Raw genomic sequence first — 22,062 nt, forward strand, 5'->3', positions numbered from 1 at the left:
CCCTCACAGTAGCTCTTTCCTTTGGGGAACGTGGACATGAACTTGTATCCGTTTATGGAAAATGCAATAAATTAATACCAAATGGCATCTGTCTGAGTCCTAGCAAAAGGCCAATACTGAACTGACTTAAGGTAGTATTTTTTTAAAAAGGAAAAGGAGCAGATTTTAAATTTATTCTGTGAAAAGACGTATTTTTCATTGTGCAGTCATCAATAATTTGTTAATGTTTTAGTTTTCTATGGTCTCTGTAACAAGTTACCACAAACATAGAGGCTTAACACAACACAAGCTTATTTTCCTACAGTCCTGTAGGTTAGAAGACCAATAACACAAGTTCTGTGGGTTAAAATTAAGGTGTCAGCAAGGCTGTGTTTCTCTGTGGAGGCTCTAGGGGAGAATCCATTCCTTGGCCTTCACCAGGCTTTAGAGACTGCCCATATTCCTTGGCTCATGGCCCCTCTCCTTTATCAAAGCCAGCAAAAGTGGATCAGGTTCTCACTTCATTTCACTTTGACCTCTTCTTCTGCCTCCCTCTTCCCATTTTAAAGACCCCTGTGATTATACTGGGCCCCCCCAGATAATTCAAGATAATCTCCTTTTAAGGTCAGCTGATTAGCAACTTTAATTCCATCTGCCACCTTTATTCCCCTTTGCTATATAACAAAACATGTTCGTAGGTTCTGAAGATTAGGACATGGACATCTTTGGAGGGCCATTATTCTGCCTGCTACAGTTAGGAAAAATGACATAAGTGCTGTAATTATCTTCAATACCCAAATTTGATTGTTAGGAAATAGGGTGGAAGTAGAAGGAATCCTGAACTAGGAATCAAATGATCAGGGTCATAGTTTTGTCTAATTTGTAACTTGGCCTTAGAAAAGCCATTTAATCTTTGGGTCTTAATTCCATAATGTTTAAGATGAGGGCATTTGATTAGCTCTTGTTCAATATCCCTTTCAGCTCTAAAATGCAATGACTTGGCTCAAATCCATAGGGATTGGTTATTTACATAGATGTTTTCCAGTATGTAAGGAAAAAAAAAAAAAAACCCGAAGTTTTAAATTATGGTAGAGTTGGCAGTTACCACCTTCATAAACTCAAGAAAAACATGGAGGAAACTAAAGACTAGAATAGAGATAATTTAGGAAAATGATTTTCAAGGCTACCTAAAAACAAACAAAAAACCTTGAAAACTTAAAAAATCAACTGATAGATGCCTTTACAACCAATATTCCAATATCATCTCTTTAAAAGAACAGATCTTACCAAACAATAATGAAGTTTTCTGAATGACAAAACTAGAAAACTGATGGGGAAATGCTAAATGGCACCTGCTTTGGAATCCTGGTGACGTAGTGATGAAAAGCCATGGCTGCTAACCAAAAGTTTGTTAGTTTGAATCCACCAGCTGCTGCTTTAAAACCCTATGGGGGCAGTTCTACTCTGTCTTATAGGGTAGCTATGAGTCAGAATTGACTCTGCAGTGACCGGTTTTGGCTTTAACAAGAGTTTCCATTGTCAGCGAGCAAGTAAAATATCATCTAGGTCACACGGCCTCTTACTGGAAGCCCAGAGAAAAGAAATCATCAGTTAATTGTTCCCGGGCAATTCCATAGCCACAAACTTTTCCACAGACATCTGTATCTAGGGCCGTATCTATGGGGGTGTCTCTGATCTATTAAGAAGCATCTCTGTGTAAAGGAACCGGGGAACCTTCCATCACATATGCCTACCCTTTCATCTGTACCCAACCCTCAAGTTCAAATGATTTAGGAAAATCATTGACTTTGCAGGGCTGGTGTGTTTTGTTTGGTGTTAACAAGAAGCATGCTCTTAGACTTATTACTGTGTTAAATATTAAACATTTTCATCAATAACCTGGACGAAGGAACATAAAGAAAAAAACCCCAAAAAAACAGTGAAATTTAAGATGACACCCAAGAGTAAAAGTACCCTCTAGTAACTTGCAAAGGAACGTCAGAATGTGATTGAAATGTGGTGCCAACTTTGGCCTGAAGGTGGGGGATTGACCTCAAATGATCCTTTCCAGCCCTCTGATTATTTGATTTTCTTAGATTTAGGACAAAGCACCACTTGAGCTATATTACAAAATATTATTACTAAATAATGAGCTTCTATTCTGGAAGATTAAAACAATGCCTCTTAATATAATTGAGACCTCATTACAGCTCCAGAAAACAGAGGCATGTGCACTATTTTATACTTTTATATGCTTCTTTATAGAGCCATCCAACTTCTTTTTTTTTTTTTTTCCACATGCAGGCAAATTAGGTAACTGCTACTGCCAGTGAACCGAGGAACACAATGTCTGAGGAGTAAAGAGAGAGATGACTCAGTCTTCTCCTCCTTCCAGATTCCAGACTGTGAATTCCTATCTGGCCAGCTCCTGGACTATGTGTCCATTGCTATCCAAGGATACTTTCCCGTGTGACTCTGAAATATGCAGGATAATGATGTTATAGGCAGTTAGCAACAATCCGTCTCTCCCTGGATGGGCTAAAGCCAGGACAGGATTCTGCGGAGGGCTGTCCACCAAGAGGTTATGCTAATTTGGCTTCAGTACCATGGATTGGGGATTTACATCATCACATCCCTAGTCTATCTGTACCTAAGTGTGCAACACTGGCATTTAAAGATAGCGTTGGATTGCTTTTTTGCACACATTTTGAATTTTTCTCCCATGATAACTCAGCGTTTGATTAAAGCTGTTGAATGATGCAAGTCTTGGTGAAGAGGGATGGGACCACTGAAAAATTCGCAAAGCTATTTTGGTGGAACTTGTGCAGTAGAGGGTTCCTGTTATATATATATACAATGGTGGATCCTCGCTGACAGGAAACAGCCTCAGTACAAATTAGTTACCATGTGAGGTAATAATGGCACGCACAGGGACTGCTCGCAGCCCTAGCAAGGATATTGCTGGTGTGCTTCACCAGGATTTCTAGGGACTTATTATTATTTAATATTTAGAAAATTATATGTTACAAATGTGCTAAGCGGTGAACAGAGAAGCAAAAATTAACAAGCTCTTAGCCCTCAGGGAACGTCTTATGTTCTAGATGAGACAAGGCTCATATACAATTCCCAAAGAGTTTACCACTGAAAAAGGAAGTGAATTTTCCACCCAATAAGAGGAGATTGGTATACGACTAGAAGCCATTTTACTGTTTTGTGATATGGATAGAATTAGGACATCATTCAGGTAGCTAGGGTTAGTCTACAAGCATTGAGCTTCCTTTGTTCTTTTTAAAGAATAAAAAGGAAATGGTTCTTATTTTGAATGTTACTGAAGGTTCCTAAAGACTAGGATTTTAGAAGGCCTTCCCAGTGTAATCAGAAGAGGAGAATATCACAGACATGAATCTTAAGCACATTTTAAAACTTATTGGGTTACATCTTTGTTGTAAAAAAGACAATCAGATCTTAGGGTCATATTTTGACACTTCCCTCAGGCAGAAGCAGATAGCAAGGCCACGTGAGGGATGATAATGGGGTTAAATATAACAGTTTCTGCTGACCCTTAAAAAATACATGGTCTCTCTCTTTGTATATTAGTAAACCATAGCAGCATTCTCAGCAATAGTAATAGTTTTATTTCATTTTCACCACAGCCCACTGAGGGAGGTACTATATCGTCATTTCCTGGATCAGGAAACTGAAACTCAGAAAGGTTAAGTAGATTACCCAAGGTCACACAGTCAGGAAGTTGCAGAGTTGGGATTTGAATCCCGATTTGGTTGTCTCCAAAGCATATGCTTGTTGTACTATGCTACACCACTTCTTCTGATGGAGGTACTGAGTTTACAGGTGAGACAATTCTGATGTCATCACTAGCATAAAGCCTATTCTTCTATACGTTTAAGATGTAAAAGAAGTCCCTGGGTGGTACAAAGGGTTAAGCTTTGTAGTACTAACTAAAAGATTGGCGGTTCAACCCCCCCAGTTACCTCAAAAGTGAGGCCTGGAGATCTGCCCCTGAAAGATCATAGCCTTGAAAACCCTATGGAGTAGTTCTACTGTGCACACCTGGGGCCTCCATGAGTGGGAATCGACTCAACGGCGATGAACAACAACTGCAAGATGTGAAAAACAAGTGGAAGTTTCTAATCTTAAAATTATGTCGGTCACATTTATTTTCAAAATCATAATGAAGACTGGAGCTTGGGGTGGGGAATGGATCAATAAACATTCTCATGTTCAGGACTGGAGCCTAAGACTTTCTCTTTACTCCTCCCTGTTCTACCCCTTGTAGGAAGAGTTCTGCTTTGGATCAGAGCTAAAGGTCTCATTTCTCTCTTTCCTCTCATGCAAATACCTTAGCTTTAACATCTCTCCTACCTCCCACCTTCGCATGTAGTCTTCTCTACCTAGAATATGGCTTTTCCCCATCTTTGTCGGGGTAATTTCTACTCATCTTTCTGATCTCAGCTGAAGCCTCACTTTCTAGACTTGGCCTATTCCTTTCCCTCTTTACCCTTCTCTGTGTCTATTACACATTTTTGTAATCCCTTGTTTATGGTTTGCCTTCCCCTAAAGCATGTGGGGCCTGTTTTTCTTGTTCAGTGTTTGGTACCTGTAGGCATTCTGTTTCTAGCTGTTGGATCAACAAATGGGCAATTGCCTCTACTATGAGGAGACATTTTCACCTTGAAAACCACAAGGATTGTATTTGGGGAGAGGAGACATGGGTAACCAACTTAGCTAACTCTTCTCTAAGCCTTTGGGGAATCAGTTTTCTTTCTTTGGGCCCATCTCTCTAGGCCTTCTCCTATCAATAAAGATAGGGGACAGGTCTTGGGGTAAAAAGGACAGAAGACTACTCAGTCTGGTCCTTAAGCTAAAGGAACGTAAAGAACTCTCATGGATCACAGTAGGCCCAGCATAGAAAGAAGACCTGGTAAGATTTGGAGCTAAAATGGCATCCAGCTAATAATAGTGTCCATTCATCTGGCCTGTCCTCTGAATATCACTTTTAAACTAGTAGCAGGGTCAAATATCTGGCCGAAAATGTGGGACTCGAAAGTCAAAACCACTTTAATTAGAGCAATGACTAAACAGAAAATCTACCTGGCCTGAAGTCTTAAGATTTGGAATCTAGAGTTGGCTCTGCCGATACCTATTTGTGGGACCCAGGACAAAGTCGTGTAACCTCTTGGTCTCATTTTTACTGCCCCAGGGTTATTCAGAGACTCAGATAAGAGCATGTGTGAGGGAGAATTTTAATAACTATAAAGCATGAACTTACTCATATTGTAATTCATTCTGCTCCAGAAAGTCCTCCACAGTGAAAATATCTTCTGCTTTAACACGAAAGTCAACTGTGCTGTGAGGTTTGATTTGCGTGGCAGAATCTGGTTTCCAAAAGTCAATCTGAATAAAGGACAAAATACACTATATTGAACACCTATAATTCGTTGGGTGGATTATCATCTGAGAGCCACCATTGCTCTACTCCACTCAGTTATTTTCAAAACCAAATTATCCATGAAACCTCTTGAAAATATCTCATTTGAGTGAAAAAGCGTTGGGACCAAGCAGTTAGATGTCAATAAAAATATTTACAAATACATACGTAACCTTAATTGATTATCGACAAGCATGAAGACCATGTAATTACTTCCCATAATGTTAGTTAATTACACTATTCCATAACAACTCTTTTCTATTTATTGATTTTCTGGGGCACTTGCTTGTTGTGATAGCAGTGTTTGTGGTAATGGGTGAATTTGCTGAATGAAAGATGATGAATTAACTAGAACCACAAAATTTAATGGAGAGAAATTAAGCTTTCCCTTTGACTATTTATGGCCATATTTTATGATGTTATCTGGGAACTCAATGCTGTCCAAGTCACAATAATGTATGGAACCAGGAGCATCCCTGGCCTGGAAGATACATCAGGGAGAACAAAGGCATCTTTCCACAGGGGCAACTAGGCACCATGATCAGAAACAAAACACTCTCAGGGATCCAGTAACATTCTGACATTCCCATTTACTCAGTTATTCAGCAACTACTACTGAGGACTTACTATGTGCTGGAAACCCTGGTGGCATAGTGGTTAAGTGCTACAGCTGCTAACCAAGAAGTCAGCAGTTCAAATCTACCAGGTGCTCCTTGGAAACTCTGTGGGGCAGTTCTGCTCTGTCCTGTAGGGCCTCTATGAGTTGGAATCAACTCGATGGCAATGGGTATCACATGTTAGGCATTGTGTCTGAGACTAGGCGTTCACTAGTGAGCAAATCCAACATAGCTTCTGTCTTGGTGGAATTTACAGTCTCATGAGGGAGACTTTAAAGGAAATTATGCACTAAAAGAACAGGCTGACTGATTTGACAATTCTAATGTTTTTATTTTGAGGAGATGAGATTTGAATTTTTCATGGAAAGATGTTAACCAGGGGCATGTAGTCTCTCATAAGCATTGCTTTTCTGTTCCTTTTTGTGCTGAGTGTAGACCTAGAAGCCTGCGGTGAGCCTGACATAGCTTCGTCCTCTGCTCCTGTCTTTCACACAATCCATCTTCAGATGTTTGTGAGCTAGTCTCAGCTCCAGATGTGACAGGTGGTGATTTTTAGAACCACAGCTTGGGGATTTGGAAGGAGGTTTGGGCAGACTTGGAGATGGTGAGGCAGGAACTGATGTGGTAAGCTCTTAAATGACTCAGTTTCAGATACACCTGTGGAAAATCTGATAACCTCTTTCCTGTCCTGGTAATATTCAAACTACTGAAGAAGTCCAGTGGGAGCTGAGTCCCGGGTCAGGGCCATAGTTATAGCCACGGGAGGCAAGAACCCAGGGATTCCATCAAGAGAGATTCCAGAAGAGTTAATTGTGAGTGTATTTGTCACAAAGGGATTGAAAGGAGAGAGTACTGATGGCTGGATAAGGACTGGATACAGAATGGGACCTAGTGAGTCAAGGGTGAGAGGATACAGCAAAAAAAAAATAAAATAAAAAAAACCCAAACCCGTTGCCATTGAGTCGATTCTGACTCATAGCGACCGTATAGAGGATACAGAGGAGAGATTAATTGATGGTGGAGGGAACATAAAGGCATGTTGTGATAAAGACAGAGAAAGCAAGAGGCTGGTGATAAATCCTCTTCAGTCAAGGGGAACAGACAATTAGATTATAAGAGAAAGCATATTCTTAACAGAACAAGTAAGAGTGATGCTCAAACAATACGGTAAACATAATGAATGTCACTGAACCATACATTTGAAGATTGTTGCAATGTCAGATGTTTTTTACATATATATTTATCACAAGAAAAAAATGCAAAAAAAAAAATAGCTATGATTTTGTGTTCCTAATAAATGTCTATCATTCCGAGGTGGGGTGGGAGAGGGAGGACCTCTGAGCATGTGTAACAGATGCGGTCCATGCCCCACCCATACATAGACTTTGGACCTTTTAGGGTGCCCAGGGCACTGCCAAAATCTGCCTTTCTGTCCCACAGGGCTCTTTCCCCTAGAACTGCCAAAAGCCAAGTTATCAGCTTGTGGCAGGCAGGAGGTGCTGAGAAAATATTCCTTCCAGAGAAGTCTTCAACCAATGGCTCTGGAAAGTGGATGTCTAAATATTCTACTTCCCTTGCTTGGGTGGGATAATTCTGAAGCATGTGTTTTGTGGCCTTTCCCAGAGTTTTCCTGTGGGATTAAGCTCCAATTTCCCTCTGTGGGAGCTGGCTTAATAGTGCCTCCTTTGTTGACTGCCACTCTTTCACTCCCCGTTTCTCCATGTGTTCCCTGGATGTCCCTAATAAAATCCTTGCCCTTGAATCCTTGTCTCAGGATCTGCTTCTGGGAGAATTCATATTAAAATGCCAGCTTTCCACTCAAAGCAAGAAATGCCTACACGATATCCCTGGTGATAGTTCTAGTACAACCTTGAGCACGCCTACTGCCACCTCAGAACAGCCTAATTGTCCACGAATTATTTTTTCCTAATACTGAGCTGCAAGTTGACTTCCCTAATCTTTTGCTCATTGGTCCTAGCTCCGCCAAATACTGGAAGATATATATCGTGCCACCTTTAAGATTCTGCAGTGAGATACTAAAATGATGGATTCTTGAAAAGGGGGTGATGGAATCTTAAGAATATGTTTGAGAGAAGAATTAGAGACCTAACCTGAGATGGTTTAAAAATTTCAGTTTGACGTGGAGAGAAATGGTCAGGAAGATCGCTAACATCCAACACTATGGAGTGCTTGCTGCAAGTATGCTACAGACTTAGTGTACTGGAGTTAGCCCCAGCAGTTACATATACACCCCATAGCTGTTTACTAGTGCACCAGGTATAGATACAAATAATAAATAAATTCAAAGTATTAACAGAGCTTTCATGAATTACCAATACCTTAAAAAAAAAAATTTTTTTTTTTTTTTTTTTGTAAATAGGATTTCTGTTTAATATAAGATGTGGGGACTTGAATTCTATATCAAGAAGTTATAGAACTGAATATAAATCCAGTAAGCTGAGTGGTGAAGAAACACAGAAAACTTTTGTTGGAAGACAAAGAGATATGTTTAAGTGACTACATTGCGGGCGGTATCTACAGGTGGCTGATAACTAAAGAGTTCTTCCTAAAATACATCACAAAACTAGCACAAAAGTAAGATAAAGTAATTTATTCAACTGTTGTGGATTGAATTATGTGCCCCCCCGCCAAATGTGTGTCAACTTGGCTAGGCCATGATTCCCAGTATTGCGTGATTGTCCACCATTTTGTCATCTGGTGTGATTTTCCTATGTGTTGTAAATCTACCTTTATGATGTTAATGAGGCAGGATTAGAGGCAGTTATGTTAATGAGGCAGGACTAAATCTACAAGATTAGGTTGTGTCTTAAATCAACCTCTCTTGAGATATAAAAGAGAGATGCAAGCGGAGAGATAGGGGGACCTCATTACCACCAAGCAAGAAGAGCCAGAAGCATGTGTCCTTTGGACCTGAGGTCCCTGCACTGAAAAGCTCCTAGACTAGGGGAGACTGATGACAAGGACCTCCCCTCAGAACTGACAGAGAGAGAAAGCCTTGCCCTGGAGCTGGCACCCTGAATTTGACTTATAGCCTCCTAAACTGTGAGAGAATAAATGTCTGTTTGGTAAAGCCATCCACTTGTGATATTTCTGTTACAGCAGCACTAGACCAACTTACATTCTTTTGGGAATAAAGTGGGAATATAAAAGAATATTGGTGTTGGGGATCTTTGGTTCTTCAGAAATTTTCAGATGTTACATTTGCCTATAAATAGAACATCTGATAGATTCTTCCTTTATCTTGATGAAATTTTCATTTCTTGTTGGAAGAGGAAACGATGACTACTCTAAGCCTTATTCAGAACAGCAGTGAAGAACTTACTGGTGTATTAAGGATGGTGGGAACAGGGAAGACTGTAATCATTTCACTCTTGGCCTAGATAAATGTGTACTTTAAATTCAAGAAACAGAGTTCAAGAAAGTCCAGAGAAAGTATGTTCTAGGGTGAATGGCTCCAGAAAAGGAACAAGTACAGCTCCGATTGCAAGGAGATAGAATTCTTACTGTACAATAAGAGATGATCCAAATGGCAAGGGGGAGGGCTGTTGGGTCCAGTGTGGTCACAGAGCTCTCCAATACATTCAGCTTTTAAAAGGACATGTTCAAAAGCTGGAGGAAGCACACATGGCCAAGGATGAATACAAAGACTGGATGCCCTTGTAATGATCTTATCAGGAAGGCTACATCCCAGAATATGCTGCACTTGCAGGATTGCTGAGGAGAAGAAAAATCTTTTTCAATCATGTTGAAAGTAAGAAGAGTAAAGAAGAAAACATGCTGGCCCACTGCTTGGAACTAAAACATGATAATGTTTGTCGCGGGAAGAGAGAAAGTAGCCCTGTTTAAATCCTTTGGCTTCTGTTCTTTCCAAGGAGTTTCAGTATCTCTTGTTTCTTTTACTTCCATTGAAAGATGAAATTAATTACCACCAGGATAAGTAAAGAGTTTTTCATGTACTATGAAATATTTTCTTTGGAAAGAAGGCGTGGAGGCCCATGGTAGGTGAGGAGAGAGGTGATTACACCTAGCCATGTAAAACTAAAAAGACACCAAACTCATTGCTGTTGAGTCAATTCTGACTCATAACAACCCTATAGGACAGACTAGAACTGCCCTACAGGGCTTCCAAGGAGCAGCTGGTGGGTTCAAACTGCTGATCTTTTTGGTTAGCAGCAGAACACTTAACCACTGCACCACCAGGGCTCTCAGCCATGTACATTGACTTAAAAATTCCAGACCTAATGGTAATAATAATAGCAAGTACTTATATAACGTACTATATAAGTGCTTTCTAAGTGCTTTCCATATTATTACGATTATTTCTTAAATTTTACAACCCTACAAGGTAAATAGTATTATTATCCTCATATATTATGTCACCTCACAAATAAGGTGATTAAGGCACAGAGAGGTTAAGTAAAGTGCCCAAGGTCCAGCTAACCAAGTGGTAGAGTCAGGATTTGAACCCATGCACTGTGAGACCAGATTCTCTGCTCTTGACCACCATAAAATGTCGAATTTTGAGTAACAACAACAACAAAATACTGAAGATGTAATCACAGAACTTGAAGGAATCTTGAAGGAGTCAGAACTTGAAGGGACTGCTGAGAACCGGAGGGAGCGAGTCTGGAATTTCATAAGCAGGAAAGCAGATGAATCTCAGAAGCAGGAAATCCTGGGACCTGGCATGGATTCTGGCAAAGCTGCAGGGCAAACTGGAAGCAGATGGATTATGAATGCTCAGAAAAGGGAGCTGTGTTCCCTGGGAGCCAGCATGGTTTAAAACAAGAATGAGTCAGGCCCAATTAACTTCCTCTCATTACTGGAAGAGACCAATAGCTGGGTAGAATACTGAATCTTGATCTCAGCAAAGCAGTTGACAGTCTCAGCATTGATAACCTTCTTTACAGTCTGAAAATCAGTACAACGTTAGTTGTAGGTAACTCCTCAATAATGTGGGTAGTTGATCAAACTTACCCACGCAGAGTTGATTAATGAATGATGTTCTGTGCTTAATACTGTGTCTGGCACATTGGAGACTCATGATAAATACAGAGCCAGCAAACCAAGAAGGAGGCCACTAGTTCTGCACTGACCCCCTGACCTACTTAATACTCTTCTTTATCAGTGACGAAGATTAAAATCAAGAAGGTATGCGTATGAAACTTGCTGGTGAAGTAAACTTAAAAAACTTGGGGGAAGAATTATTTCCTTGGAGGACTGAATTAGTTTTTAATAAGATAACATGCTGAAAACAGGCCATCAAGATAAATTTTAAGAGTAAACCTAAAATCCTGCATTTAATTTAGAAACAATTAGACAAGTACAGAAAGAGGAACACCTTGTTTGAAGGTGATTCACATGAGAAAAAAAATCTTAATGGTTTTGATTGACCACAGCTTTAATGTAAGCTGATAGCGTTCTATGATTGCCAAAGATGCTAAAAAGCATCTAAGACCCTGTTAATAAATGTCTGCTTTACAAATGAAGACAGGCAATCGTCCTGTAAAAAAATTAATCAGAGCACACCCAGAGGCCCACTGTCAATCCTGGTAGCTACATGTTTCAGAAGAAATATAGACAAAAGACTGAGCTGTGTCCAGAGGTGACCAGGATGACCAGCGCTAAGTAAACCAGCACTAAGAAAAATGTTGGCAGACCTGGAAGAAGATAAATCTTAGAGGTAACACAGTATTTGGCTCAGCTCGGTCCAATGGAACCAAGTTAGAGAAAGCAACTTTCATCTCAGTTATTAGGAAGAAAACAGAGTGATTTTTAAGGCAAATGGGCTATTCAGAATAGTAGCTTACCTACTATTCCTGGAAGTACCCAAACAGGTTTTACTAGGGCTAGCAACCAGAGATGCTGTTTCCAGGGAAGTAATTCCAGATTTGAGTGGAAGGCTGAGATAGATGACTTTATATATCCTGTTTCATTTCGGGAGGCCCTGGTAGTGTAGTGGCAAAGAGCTACAGCCCCTAACCAAAAGGGTGGCAGTTTGAATCCACCAGGCATTCCTTGGAAGTCTTATGGGGCACTTCTACTGTGTCTTATGGGGTCACTGTGAGTTGGAATCACGGCAATGGAGTTTTTTTTTCTTTCATTTTGAAAACTTCTGATTGTGATTATGACACTTTGCACTGTCTTCCTCGACACCTTGAAATTTAAGAAATGACTTTCTATATATTTACATGTATTTATACATAGATTTTTAATAAAGGATGTTTAAGAGCTTGCAGATTATTTTGGCTTATATATACATGAAGAAACAGCATTGACCCAAATAGAACTATTTGGGGTTAGTGATAGCTTCCTGCCACACTAAGTATAATGAAAATGGCAGTTTTCATCTCATAGTAAGTGTTTTTTTTTTTTCTTTTTTTTTAAAGTAGCATGGAGATTTTTGGTCTCTTGTAAGCAAAAGGAAAGTATGGAAATCACTCATGACTTTTTAACATCCCCGACCCCCATACCATATCATTAAGGGGACTTGAATCAAGGTCATGAAAACCCAAGCTGTTTGATTTGGAATGAAAGAAAACCAAAGAGAACAGATGATACATGGGATGTGGAAATGAAGTGCAAGTTGGACAAAAGCCCAGTTTTTCAGCAATATCCAAGTTGATCAGTTTTCTCTTTTGCTTTAAAAGGGAAGTAACTGCATATTAGATGTTCTTGTGACCTTCATGACAGTTCCAACTCATCCAGTTGTCATGCTCTGTCAGCTCTTTTAAAAGTTACCATGGATTTATAATACTATAGGGTTTATGGCTATCTAATTCAGGCAGGCAAAAGGGCAGCATTATGGCACTAAGTTTTTCCAAGTTTTGATCTTTTGCTGATGTTCATATTTCATGTCAGTCTTCATTTGGTGGAATCACGTTGCAGTCTAAGATTTTAAAGTAGGTGTGAAGCAAACCTATAGTAGAGAGTTGTTGCTCACCTGGTTGGTGCTGGCCAACTCCTGGATTAAGTTGACATGATTTTGATCTCCAACATTGATGCGGAATACCTTCTCGCTGAATGGTGAGATAGAGGAGGAAGAATAGAAAAATTTAAAAGGGTAATGCATCCAAATTAATGCATCCAAATTTGGGGGCGAGCAAGGAAGAGAGCTTGCTTATATTTAAGAAGCTGCCTACTTACCCTTCAAAGTGCTCACCAGAACTGTGAGCAGACGCTAAAGCCACAGTTAGGAGAACCAGGAACATCAGCATTGTGCCTGAGTAGGTCTCTTGGGTGGGTTTCACCTGCTTTTATAATCCAGGGTGTTCTTTTTTTTCTTCTCCTGATGGCAAATAAGCACTATCAAATCTTGATTAATGGTTTTTCCGGCATTGTTGCCTTGGTAGTCGTGTAAAGTCTGAGAGAATCTCTCTCTCAACACCTGTGAAAACAGAGCAAATAATCTGAATTTAATTTTGAATTTAATTTGAATGCCAGACCTTGAAGAGCCTGGAGGTGAGTTTTAAGTAAATCCTATTTGGTAGTCTTTTTTTTTTTTTGCATTTTGAATTGAGGTGTATCTAAATACAATAAATTGTATAGATTGAAGTATAAAGTTTAATGAGTTTTTACAAATATATACCCCAGTAACAAACATCCCAATCAAGATGTAGGACATTTTTATCACCCTAAGAAGTTTTTTTCCAGCATCTTTCTAATCTATGTCTGCACTTCCCTCAGGCAGCCCCTATTCTTATTTCTAACCCCATACATTAATTTTTCTTGTACTAGAACTTCATGTAAATGAAATAATACCATATCTATTTCTTTGTGTCTGGCTTTTTTCATTCAAGATAATGTTTCTGAGACTCATCAGTATTTTCATCTGTATTATTGGTTTGTTCCTTTTTATTGATAAGTAGTATTCTACAGTACGACTATACCACAATTTGTTTATCCATTCTCCTGTTGATGGATATTTGGGTTGTTCGCAATTTTGTGTTATTATGAATAAAGTTGAAATACACATTTGTATATAAGTATTTTTGTGGACGTATATTTTCATTTTGGCAGGGTAAATATGTAAGAGTGGAATTGCTAAATAATAACGTTGTTGCCCTTGTGAGTTGCCATCAAGTTGATTCTGACTCATGGCAACCCCATGTGTAGGTATAGGTGTAACATGATAAGATTCTTTGCACTGTGGCTGTACCGTACCATTTTAACCTTCTGCTGGAACCCAGTTGCTCTGCATTCTCTCCAGTATTTTGGTATTCTTAGTCTTTTCTTTATTTTGGTAATTCTGGTGAGAGTGAAGTTCTAATTGTGGTTTGAACTTTTGTTTTCCTGATGACTAATGATTTTTTTTTTTTTTTTAGTGATGTTGATCATCTTTTTATGTATTTTTTGACCACTTGTATATCTTTTTTTGTGAAGTGTCTATTGAAGTCTTTTGTCCTTGGTTCTTTGCCTTTTTATTATTGTTTTGTAGGAGTTCTTTAATTATTCTAATTATAAGACCTTTGTTATAAATATATTCTGCAAATATTTCTTCCCAGCCTGTGGTTTGCATTTTCTTAATGTTAGCTCTTTTTTAATACTCTTTAATTATTGTAAAAATATATATATATAGCACAACATTTACCAGTTTAACATTTTTCATGTGTACAATTTAGTGACATCGATTACATTAATAATGGTGCGTAATTTTTAACTATCACCGTTATCCATTGCCAGATTTCCATCACTGTAAGTAGAAACTCCATGCTTCCTAAACAATGACTCTCCCTTTTCCCCTCCCTCCCATCTGTGGTTTTTAATGTTTTAATGAGCAGAAGTCCTAAATTTTGATAAAGTTTCAGCTTATCAATATTTTTCTTTGATAATCAGTACCTTTTGCATTGTTTTATAAGAAATCTTTGCCTACTCCAAGGCCTCAAACGTATTCTCTTATGTTTTCTTATGGTAGCTTTGTAATTTTAGGTTTTTATGTATGGTATGAGGTATGGGTCAAGAATTTTTTTTTTATATGGATGTCTAGTAGATCCAGTACTATTTGTTGAAAAGGCTTTCTTTTTCCTGTTGCATTGCATTGCTTTCTTTTTTAAAAATTCATCTGATCGTATATATATATACATCCCTTGCTGTTGAATCTATTTCAACTCACAGTGACCCTACAGAACAGAGTAGAGCTGCCCTGTAGGGTTTCCAAGGAGTGGCTGATGGATTTGAACTACCGATCTTTTGGTTAGCAGCTGAGCTCTTAATTTCTAGACTTTGTATCATGTTCCATTTACCTGTTGTTTAAATTTGTAGAAATTTTAGTGCATTTATAGTAAGTTAAGATCAGATAGCATATAAGCCCTCTAACTTTGTTCCCTTTCAGAGCTACTCTAAATCTTTTACATTTCTGTATGTATTTTAGTATCGTCTTGTCAGTTTCTACAAAAAATCCTGCTGGAATTTTGATTGGGATTGCTTTGAATCCATAGATAAATTTGGGGAGAACTGATACCTTTACAACATTGATTCTTTCAATGCTTAAGCATGCTGTCTCTCTACTTTAATCTGAGTCTTTGTCAAAAAGTATAAAGGATCTCAAGTTGTATCCTACCTGCAAAATAACAAGTTATCCTGACTCAGTTTCATAGATGCTGGCATAAGACATGAGAGTTCTGGGTCAGAAGCAAAGGACTTTGCTACTAATGACATGGTAGGTAGCATGAGCTTCTTGTTGGCATCAGTCAGTTTACTTCCTGAGTTTCATGGGGATGATGCAGAAATGGGTCCAGCTGATTTCCGTACATACAGTAGGCTTGTGTCACAGTTGAGGAATCCCGAATCAGGAAACTCCAAACCTTAGGAGTGGGCTGCTAGCAAACCTGCCCAACCTTTGCCCTAGAGGGACATTAGCTTTATCTTCCTGGGTAGCAAGCATAGCTTCCCTTTTCCCTGAAGGGAGACATTATCTTTATTTTCCAAGATGTTTGTTACAAACACATTCTGGAAAAGAGCCATAACAAAAGCTGTCACAAGACATGCAGGTGAGTACTTTGAACCAGTTCATTTTGGTCTGACCCCCTGCTGAGGATTTTCATTTCCACCCCAGATATACTGAATCAGAATCTACATTTTAACAAGATCCCCAGTATACAGAAAAATGACCCAAGGGTACATAAGAATCACCGGGGGGATCTTGTTAAAATGTAGATTCTGATTCAGTATATCTGGGAGGAAAAGCAAATTCTCAGCAGGAGGTCAAGCTGGAACAGACTGGTTTGAAGCCCTGATACAGACACATAGGGACCCATGGAGAATTGCCTTTCAACAATACCTCTCCCTCACTATACTCTTTTGGCTTCTGGTGAATATTCCCATGAGTGTGCTTCTCCATTGATCTCTCTGATTAATTTGACTGACAGGCACTGGGACCACATCCATATAATTTATCTAATATGGCATTTAATTAAGGCTCATATCAACAGGACTCCAAGAAGCACGATGAAGGCAATCTGAAACATTCACCTCAGTCATGCTCCCCCAGGACTCAACCACCTAAACAAATCCCATAAACCATCAATGTCTGACATAGAAAGCCAGGTGATTTTCTCCATAAGTTTCTGTATTGACTGTTCCACATGGTCCAAGGCATTAATCCAGGTACAACAGGATCTAATAACTATTGCACAAACTCCACCTTGGTCGGTCTGAAAGGAGGAAGTCTAGGAAAATTCTATCATTTATAACAACCATGACCAGTGAGTTGAGGCTGACCTGAATGTCTTCAAGGACTGTGGTGGTGCTTTGTATATATATGTGTGTGTGATTTAGGATTCAGTCTAAGATTGCATTCAGTTGCCATGTCTCTTTAGTCTCCTTTAATCTTTAACAGTGGTTCAGTCTTTCTTTATCTTTCATAATACTGACATTTTTAAAGAGTACAAGCCAGTTATGTTGAATGTCCTTCAGTTTGGCTTATCTCCTTGTTTCCTCATGACTCCATTAATAATTAAAAAAAAAAAATTAAAGCCCAATTATATAACTTCCAGAATATAAGAGATATAAATGATCTATGAATGGAGCCCTGTTGGCACAGAGGTTAAGTGCTCGGCTGCTAACCAAAAGGTCAGCAGTTCGAATCTAACAGCTGCTCTGTGGGAGAAAGACCTAGCAGTCTGCTTCCATAAAGATTTACAGCCTTGAAAATCATATGGGGCAATTCTGTTGCATTCTATAGGGTCACTATGAGTTGGAATTGACTTGATGGCAGTGGGTTTTGGGTTTGGTTAAATGGTCTGTGTACATATACTTTGTTAACACAACTGATTAAAAAGTTGAAAATTCAGGGAATCCATTCATTTTGATAAGCCTGCCTCTTTATTAATTATTCATTTCTTTGTATTTTCTCATATTGCTTTGTTTTTATCTCTATATATTGTTTATTTTTATATTTTGATTGAATATTTGTGAATCTTCTTTCACTAGGATTGCAAAATCTTTGAGAGATCAAACCACATCTTAATCATTTTCATTTGTTTTTAGCATGTACATGGTGCTTTGTTGAGTGAAAGAATACAGGAATACTGACAATTTGATATTTTCATAAAAATGCCAAATTATTTTGGCATTATTTAATAGCCTCAGTATAGGGAGTTAATGTTAAGATAGACACTGCTTTTGCAAGAGGGTCAAATTTCATTCTTCTTTTGGGTCAGTGGCAAACATTAAACAAACAAATAAAATAATTCTCTTTTGCTTTTACGATTATATAAAAATTTACATCAAATTAGAATTAAAAACTCATCTGACATTACAGGATCATCTTTTTATTCCTCCTTTTTTTATTTTATTCTTGGAGCCCTGGTGGCACAATGGTTAAGAGCTATGGTGAGCTATGGCTGCTAACCAACAGGTGGGCAGTTCGTATCCACCAACCAGTCCTTGGAAACCCTATGGGACTGTTCTACTCATAGAGTTGCTATAAGTCGGAATTGAATTGATGGCAATGGATTCTATATTCTTAGAATTGTCCATTTCCTCTGAAGGACTCTTGCTTCTTAGGATCTTCCGTATGTTTATAATTAATGATCAAGTCATGTCCCCATGTGGTGTCTTTTTGATAACCACACCTATTTTACACTATGCTCTGGGCACCACATAGGTGATGACTCATATTTACTCATATTCATGGACTTATTCTAAATCATCCTGATGCAGCCTGGCCTGTACACCACATTTTACCCTAATGCTGGCTCTTTCAGAGTCTGACCTCATTGTTCTGCATCTCCCCCCGCCTCCCCAACAATACCGTACTGTCCTTTCCTTTTGAATCTGGACCTTGTTACTATCTTCCTAGCCTCAACATTTGCAATCTATAACTGCAATTTAGGTTCTTTCTTTACCTCACTGACCTAAGTTGCTCTAAGTCAAGACTCTTGATTGCAACCAAAATAAAACTATATTAGCTAAAGGAAGGAGAGAACTCGTCATTCATATAACTGCAAAGTTCAGCAGAAGTTCTAGCTTCACAGGTTCAGTTGATGACGTTTGTTAAGCCTGTGTCTCGCTTTTTGGTCAGCTCTTCCCATGTGGTAACAGGATGACCGCTGTATGTCCAGTTTTGTAGCCTAGTGGACTGGCAGCCCTACCGGAAAGATAGTTTCTACTTTCCCAAAATTATAACCCAAATCCTCAGCTTAAATCACTGCGGATTGACTTGGGATATATGCCTATCCTTAAACCAATTCTTGTGGTTAGGATGATGGGCTGTGCTGATTGGCCAGGCTTGGGGTCATGTGTTCACCCCTAGAACCTTGTCATAAGCTCCACACAAAATACCTAATGTAGCTCTGACTGCTGCTGCTGGCATTCTTCCCAGAGGAGATCCTGAACAGTCCTCACTTATGTTTGCTATCAGCTCCCAAGTTCAAGTCAAGGTCATAGGTCAGTGCTCTAGCTACAAAGTGGGCTGAGAAAATGAGAGTCTCACTTTTTACTTTGATAGTGGGAAGGGTTTCTGCCTCCCAAGACTCCTTAGGTAGCGTATTCCCCAAACTTGAAGAAGGGATTCAGGGACTGGATTGCTAAAAAGAATGACAAATATCCACTAAGGAGGACATAATCATTTGCCGATGACTTGTGGTGTTGTACTTGGAACTGTAAGCACACTATCTAGTCAATTTCGGGTAGAGCTGCCCCCTGGGGTTTCCGAGGAGTGACTGGTGGATTCGAACTGCCAATCTTTTGGTTAACAGAGGAGCTCTTAACCATTATACCACCAGGACTCTGTCAGGTTTCATGAATCCAGGTGGAGGGCAGTTGGGTGATGCAAATGGTTAAGTGCTTGACTACTAGCCAAAAGATTGGTGGTTCATACCCACTCAGAGGAGCCTTGGAAGACAGGCCTGGGGATCTGCTTCCGAAAGGTCACAGCCTTGAATACCCTATGGAGTGGTTCTACTCTGTACACTTGGGGTCGCTTTGAGTCGAAATCGACTCAATAGTAACTAACAACAAACATTGAAATTTGTTTTAGTTACAATAATTTTTCCATAGATATTGAAAATTCTGCTTCTCCATCTCATGTTTCTTTTTTAACATTCTTCTTTTCATATACACACCATTGGTGATTAATATGCCAAGAGGCACCTTTGTGTCTGTTTGTGTTTCTTGTAACAGTGTGAGATATTGGAGAGTCTGTGAACTGCCCCATGGGGTTATAGTTTACTCTATATGATACCTCATTTTCTGCGAAAGCATCCCCCAAGCATGTTCCTTGGTGTTAAGTAGAGAAGGGTTCTGAGGTCAAATATGTTACTTTAAACTAAAGCAAACAAGCTCCTTTAGGGTAGGACTTTTTAGTCTTCAATATATATTGTAAATCATCAAAAACAGACTCTGGCATAGAGCATTTAGCAAATGTATCTCAAAGTAGAGTGCCAGGTTAGCCAAGTCCAGCTCAAATTAGACTTCCAATCATTCCTAGTATTCCATTGTGTTTAGCTGTGGAACACTTCCTTCAAAAGCATCTCTTAGGACCAGTGTTTTGGGGATCACATTTTGGGAGACTCTGGATTGTAAATTCATACTAGAATCACATTAACTTTAAGGTCTGGCCTTTTGGATTTCTGGTCTGTTTTGTTCAAGTCCAAAACGTTTTTTTGTGGTTCGGGCCATTGGGTTAAGTGCTATGGGATATTCAGAGACGAAAGCACGGAATTTTACTCTTTGTGCCTTGCTGTGTCAGGTAGGAAAGTGATCAGGCATAAATATTAAAAGGGAACAATTTCCTTGACAATTTTTTTTCTTTGTTTTAAAGTGTGAGTTTATCAATGGAGTCAATTTGTGATTCTGGGCAAATCATTCTCTCAACCTGTTGTTGTTGTTCTGTGCCATCGAGTTGATTCTGACTCATAGCAACTCATGTGACATGGTAGAACTGTCCCATAGGGTTTTCTTGGCTTTAATCTTTATGGAAGCAGATTACCAGGTCTTTCTCCTGCAGAGCTGCTGGGTGGGTTCAAAACTGCCAACCTTTCTGTTAGCAGTTGAGCACTTAACCATGGGGCCACAAAATAATGGGTGAGGAGTAAGTGCAAGGCTCTTTGTCCTCACTGTTAAAGGATCAGATGATAGCAGGGAAGAGAGAGAAATCAGAGAATGCATGATTTCCCTAATGACTTGGAGTTTTCCTTTTGGATATTGAAGAGACAAAACCTTACATAAAAATTATTCTCTTGGAAATGCTGCAGAATAATCTTCATGATCATTGCCATAATCTATCACCACTTCCTGGACCATTTACTATGAAAAGAGAACATTGATGCTTCAATTTGGATATTAAAAATGCAATTTGATTTTATGTGATAGAAAAGGAAGCTCCTAAATGGGAGTTCTTAAAAGAGCTAGGCTTTGTTTTTGTTTGCATCCAATCGCAATAACTGGTTCAATCAATTCAGTGAAAATTCTCATTACATCATTTTCTTAATACAACTATGCAGTTGTTTGTGGGGCAGACAGAATCACCTCGCAACTCAGGTGGGTGTAACTGATTGATGACCCAATCTGCTGTATCACTCTAAGGAGGGCCAAAACAACCTGAAAATGTTACACAGATGCACCTATGGCCTGTTAGCCTCATGTAATTGTATTTAATATTCAGATAAACTGCCTTTTTTTTTGGATATGAAGAGGGAGGCTGGTAAACATTTTCTTGGCTGGCTTTTCTCTCTGGCATCTACTGCCATTCGTGTATATATATACATATGTACACTTTAACATGGTCATCATCATTAATGGGTATAGTCTGCATATCTCTGGCAGAAACGTTTGTTACCGAGTTGCAGACCAGTATTTTTGAAAGCTGGGAGATAAACACCACCAGTTCATCCCATAAATCTTACCACCTGACTCATCAATTTGAGGTTTCTTATTGAAACAAGGAAAACATCTTTAATCATGCAAATATTTGGAAACTGCAAGCACGTCTCTATTTGGAATTTGGGAGATAATTAAGACAGACAAGTTATGATTGATTAACACATGAAGAATGGGTTAGTTAAAAGGCAGTTGGTTCTCTTTCTATCCTTGTATCAGCACTCCATCAAAAGGAATTAAGAAAACAGCATAACTAGGCTCCAGCTCCTTGCTGAGGGCGATTAATCAGGGCAGGGGAGAGGGGAGGTCAGTTGGACTGGCGCCAAATAAATCGACATGTTTTTGCACCTACGTTTATCTTTGTTAATCCTCACAGACCATCTAAATATTTTCATCTTGGATTTGTATATTAGGTGTGATGGATTTTAGGGAAACTATTCCCAGGTATTTTGAATTATTAAATAACTAAATTATATATTTCATATTTCCATATTAGTGTCTATTTTATTAGAAACAAACTGGAAGGAAAATAGATGTTTGTACCTTTATTTCAAATACGAGAAATATTTGTTTTGTTCTAGTTTGTAAGGTAACAGGGTACTATTTGTATCCTTAAATTGCTATAACAGAATATTAAAATTCCTTTAAAACCTTTTGGGGAAAGGGCAGGGTTTTAGT

The 22,062-nt window shown here is 38.9% G+C and overlaps 2 protein-coding genes across 2 annotated transcripts in view; one reads left to right on the forward strand and one right to left on the reverse strand.

The window, feature by feature from the left end:
• Positions 1 to 13,280, reverse strand: part of CPB1 (carboxypeptidase B1) — a 35,463-nt gene extending 22,183 nt beyond the window's left edge. Inside the window, exons 1-3 of the mRNA XM_049867814.1 lie at positions 13,210 to 13,280; positions 13,007 to 13,082; positions 5,267 to 5,391 (exon numbers count right to left, since the gene is read on the reverse strand). Of these exons, the coding sequence (XP_049723771.1) occupies positions 5,267 to 5,391; positions 13,007 to 13,082; positions 13,210 to 13,280 (272 nt within the window). The remainder of the gene's footprint in view (positions 1 to 5,266; positions 5,392 to 13,006; positions 13,083 to 13,209) is intronic.
• Positions 1 to 22,062, forward strand: part of LOC126066586 (vasodilator-stimulated phosphoprotein-like) — a 521,808-nt gene that overhangs the window by 148,460 nt on the left and 351,286 nt on the right. The window lies entirely within an intron of this gene.

This window comes from Elephas maximus, chromosome 23 (genome assembly GCF_024166365.1).
Source record: "Elephas maximus indicus isolate mEleMax1 chromosome 23, mEleMax1 primary haplotype, whole genome shotgun sequence".
NCBI classification, from domain to species: Eukaryota; Metazoa; Chordata; class Mammalia; order Proboscidea; family Elephantidae; genus Elephas; species Elephas maximus.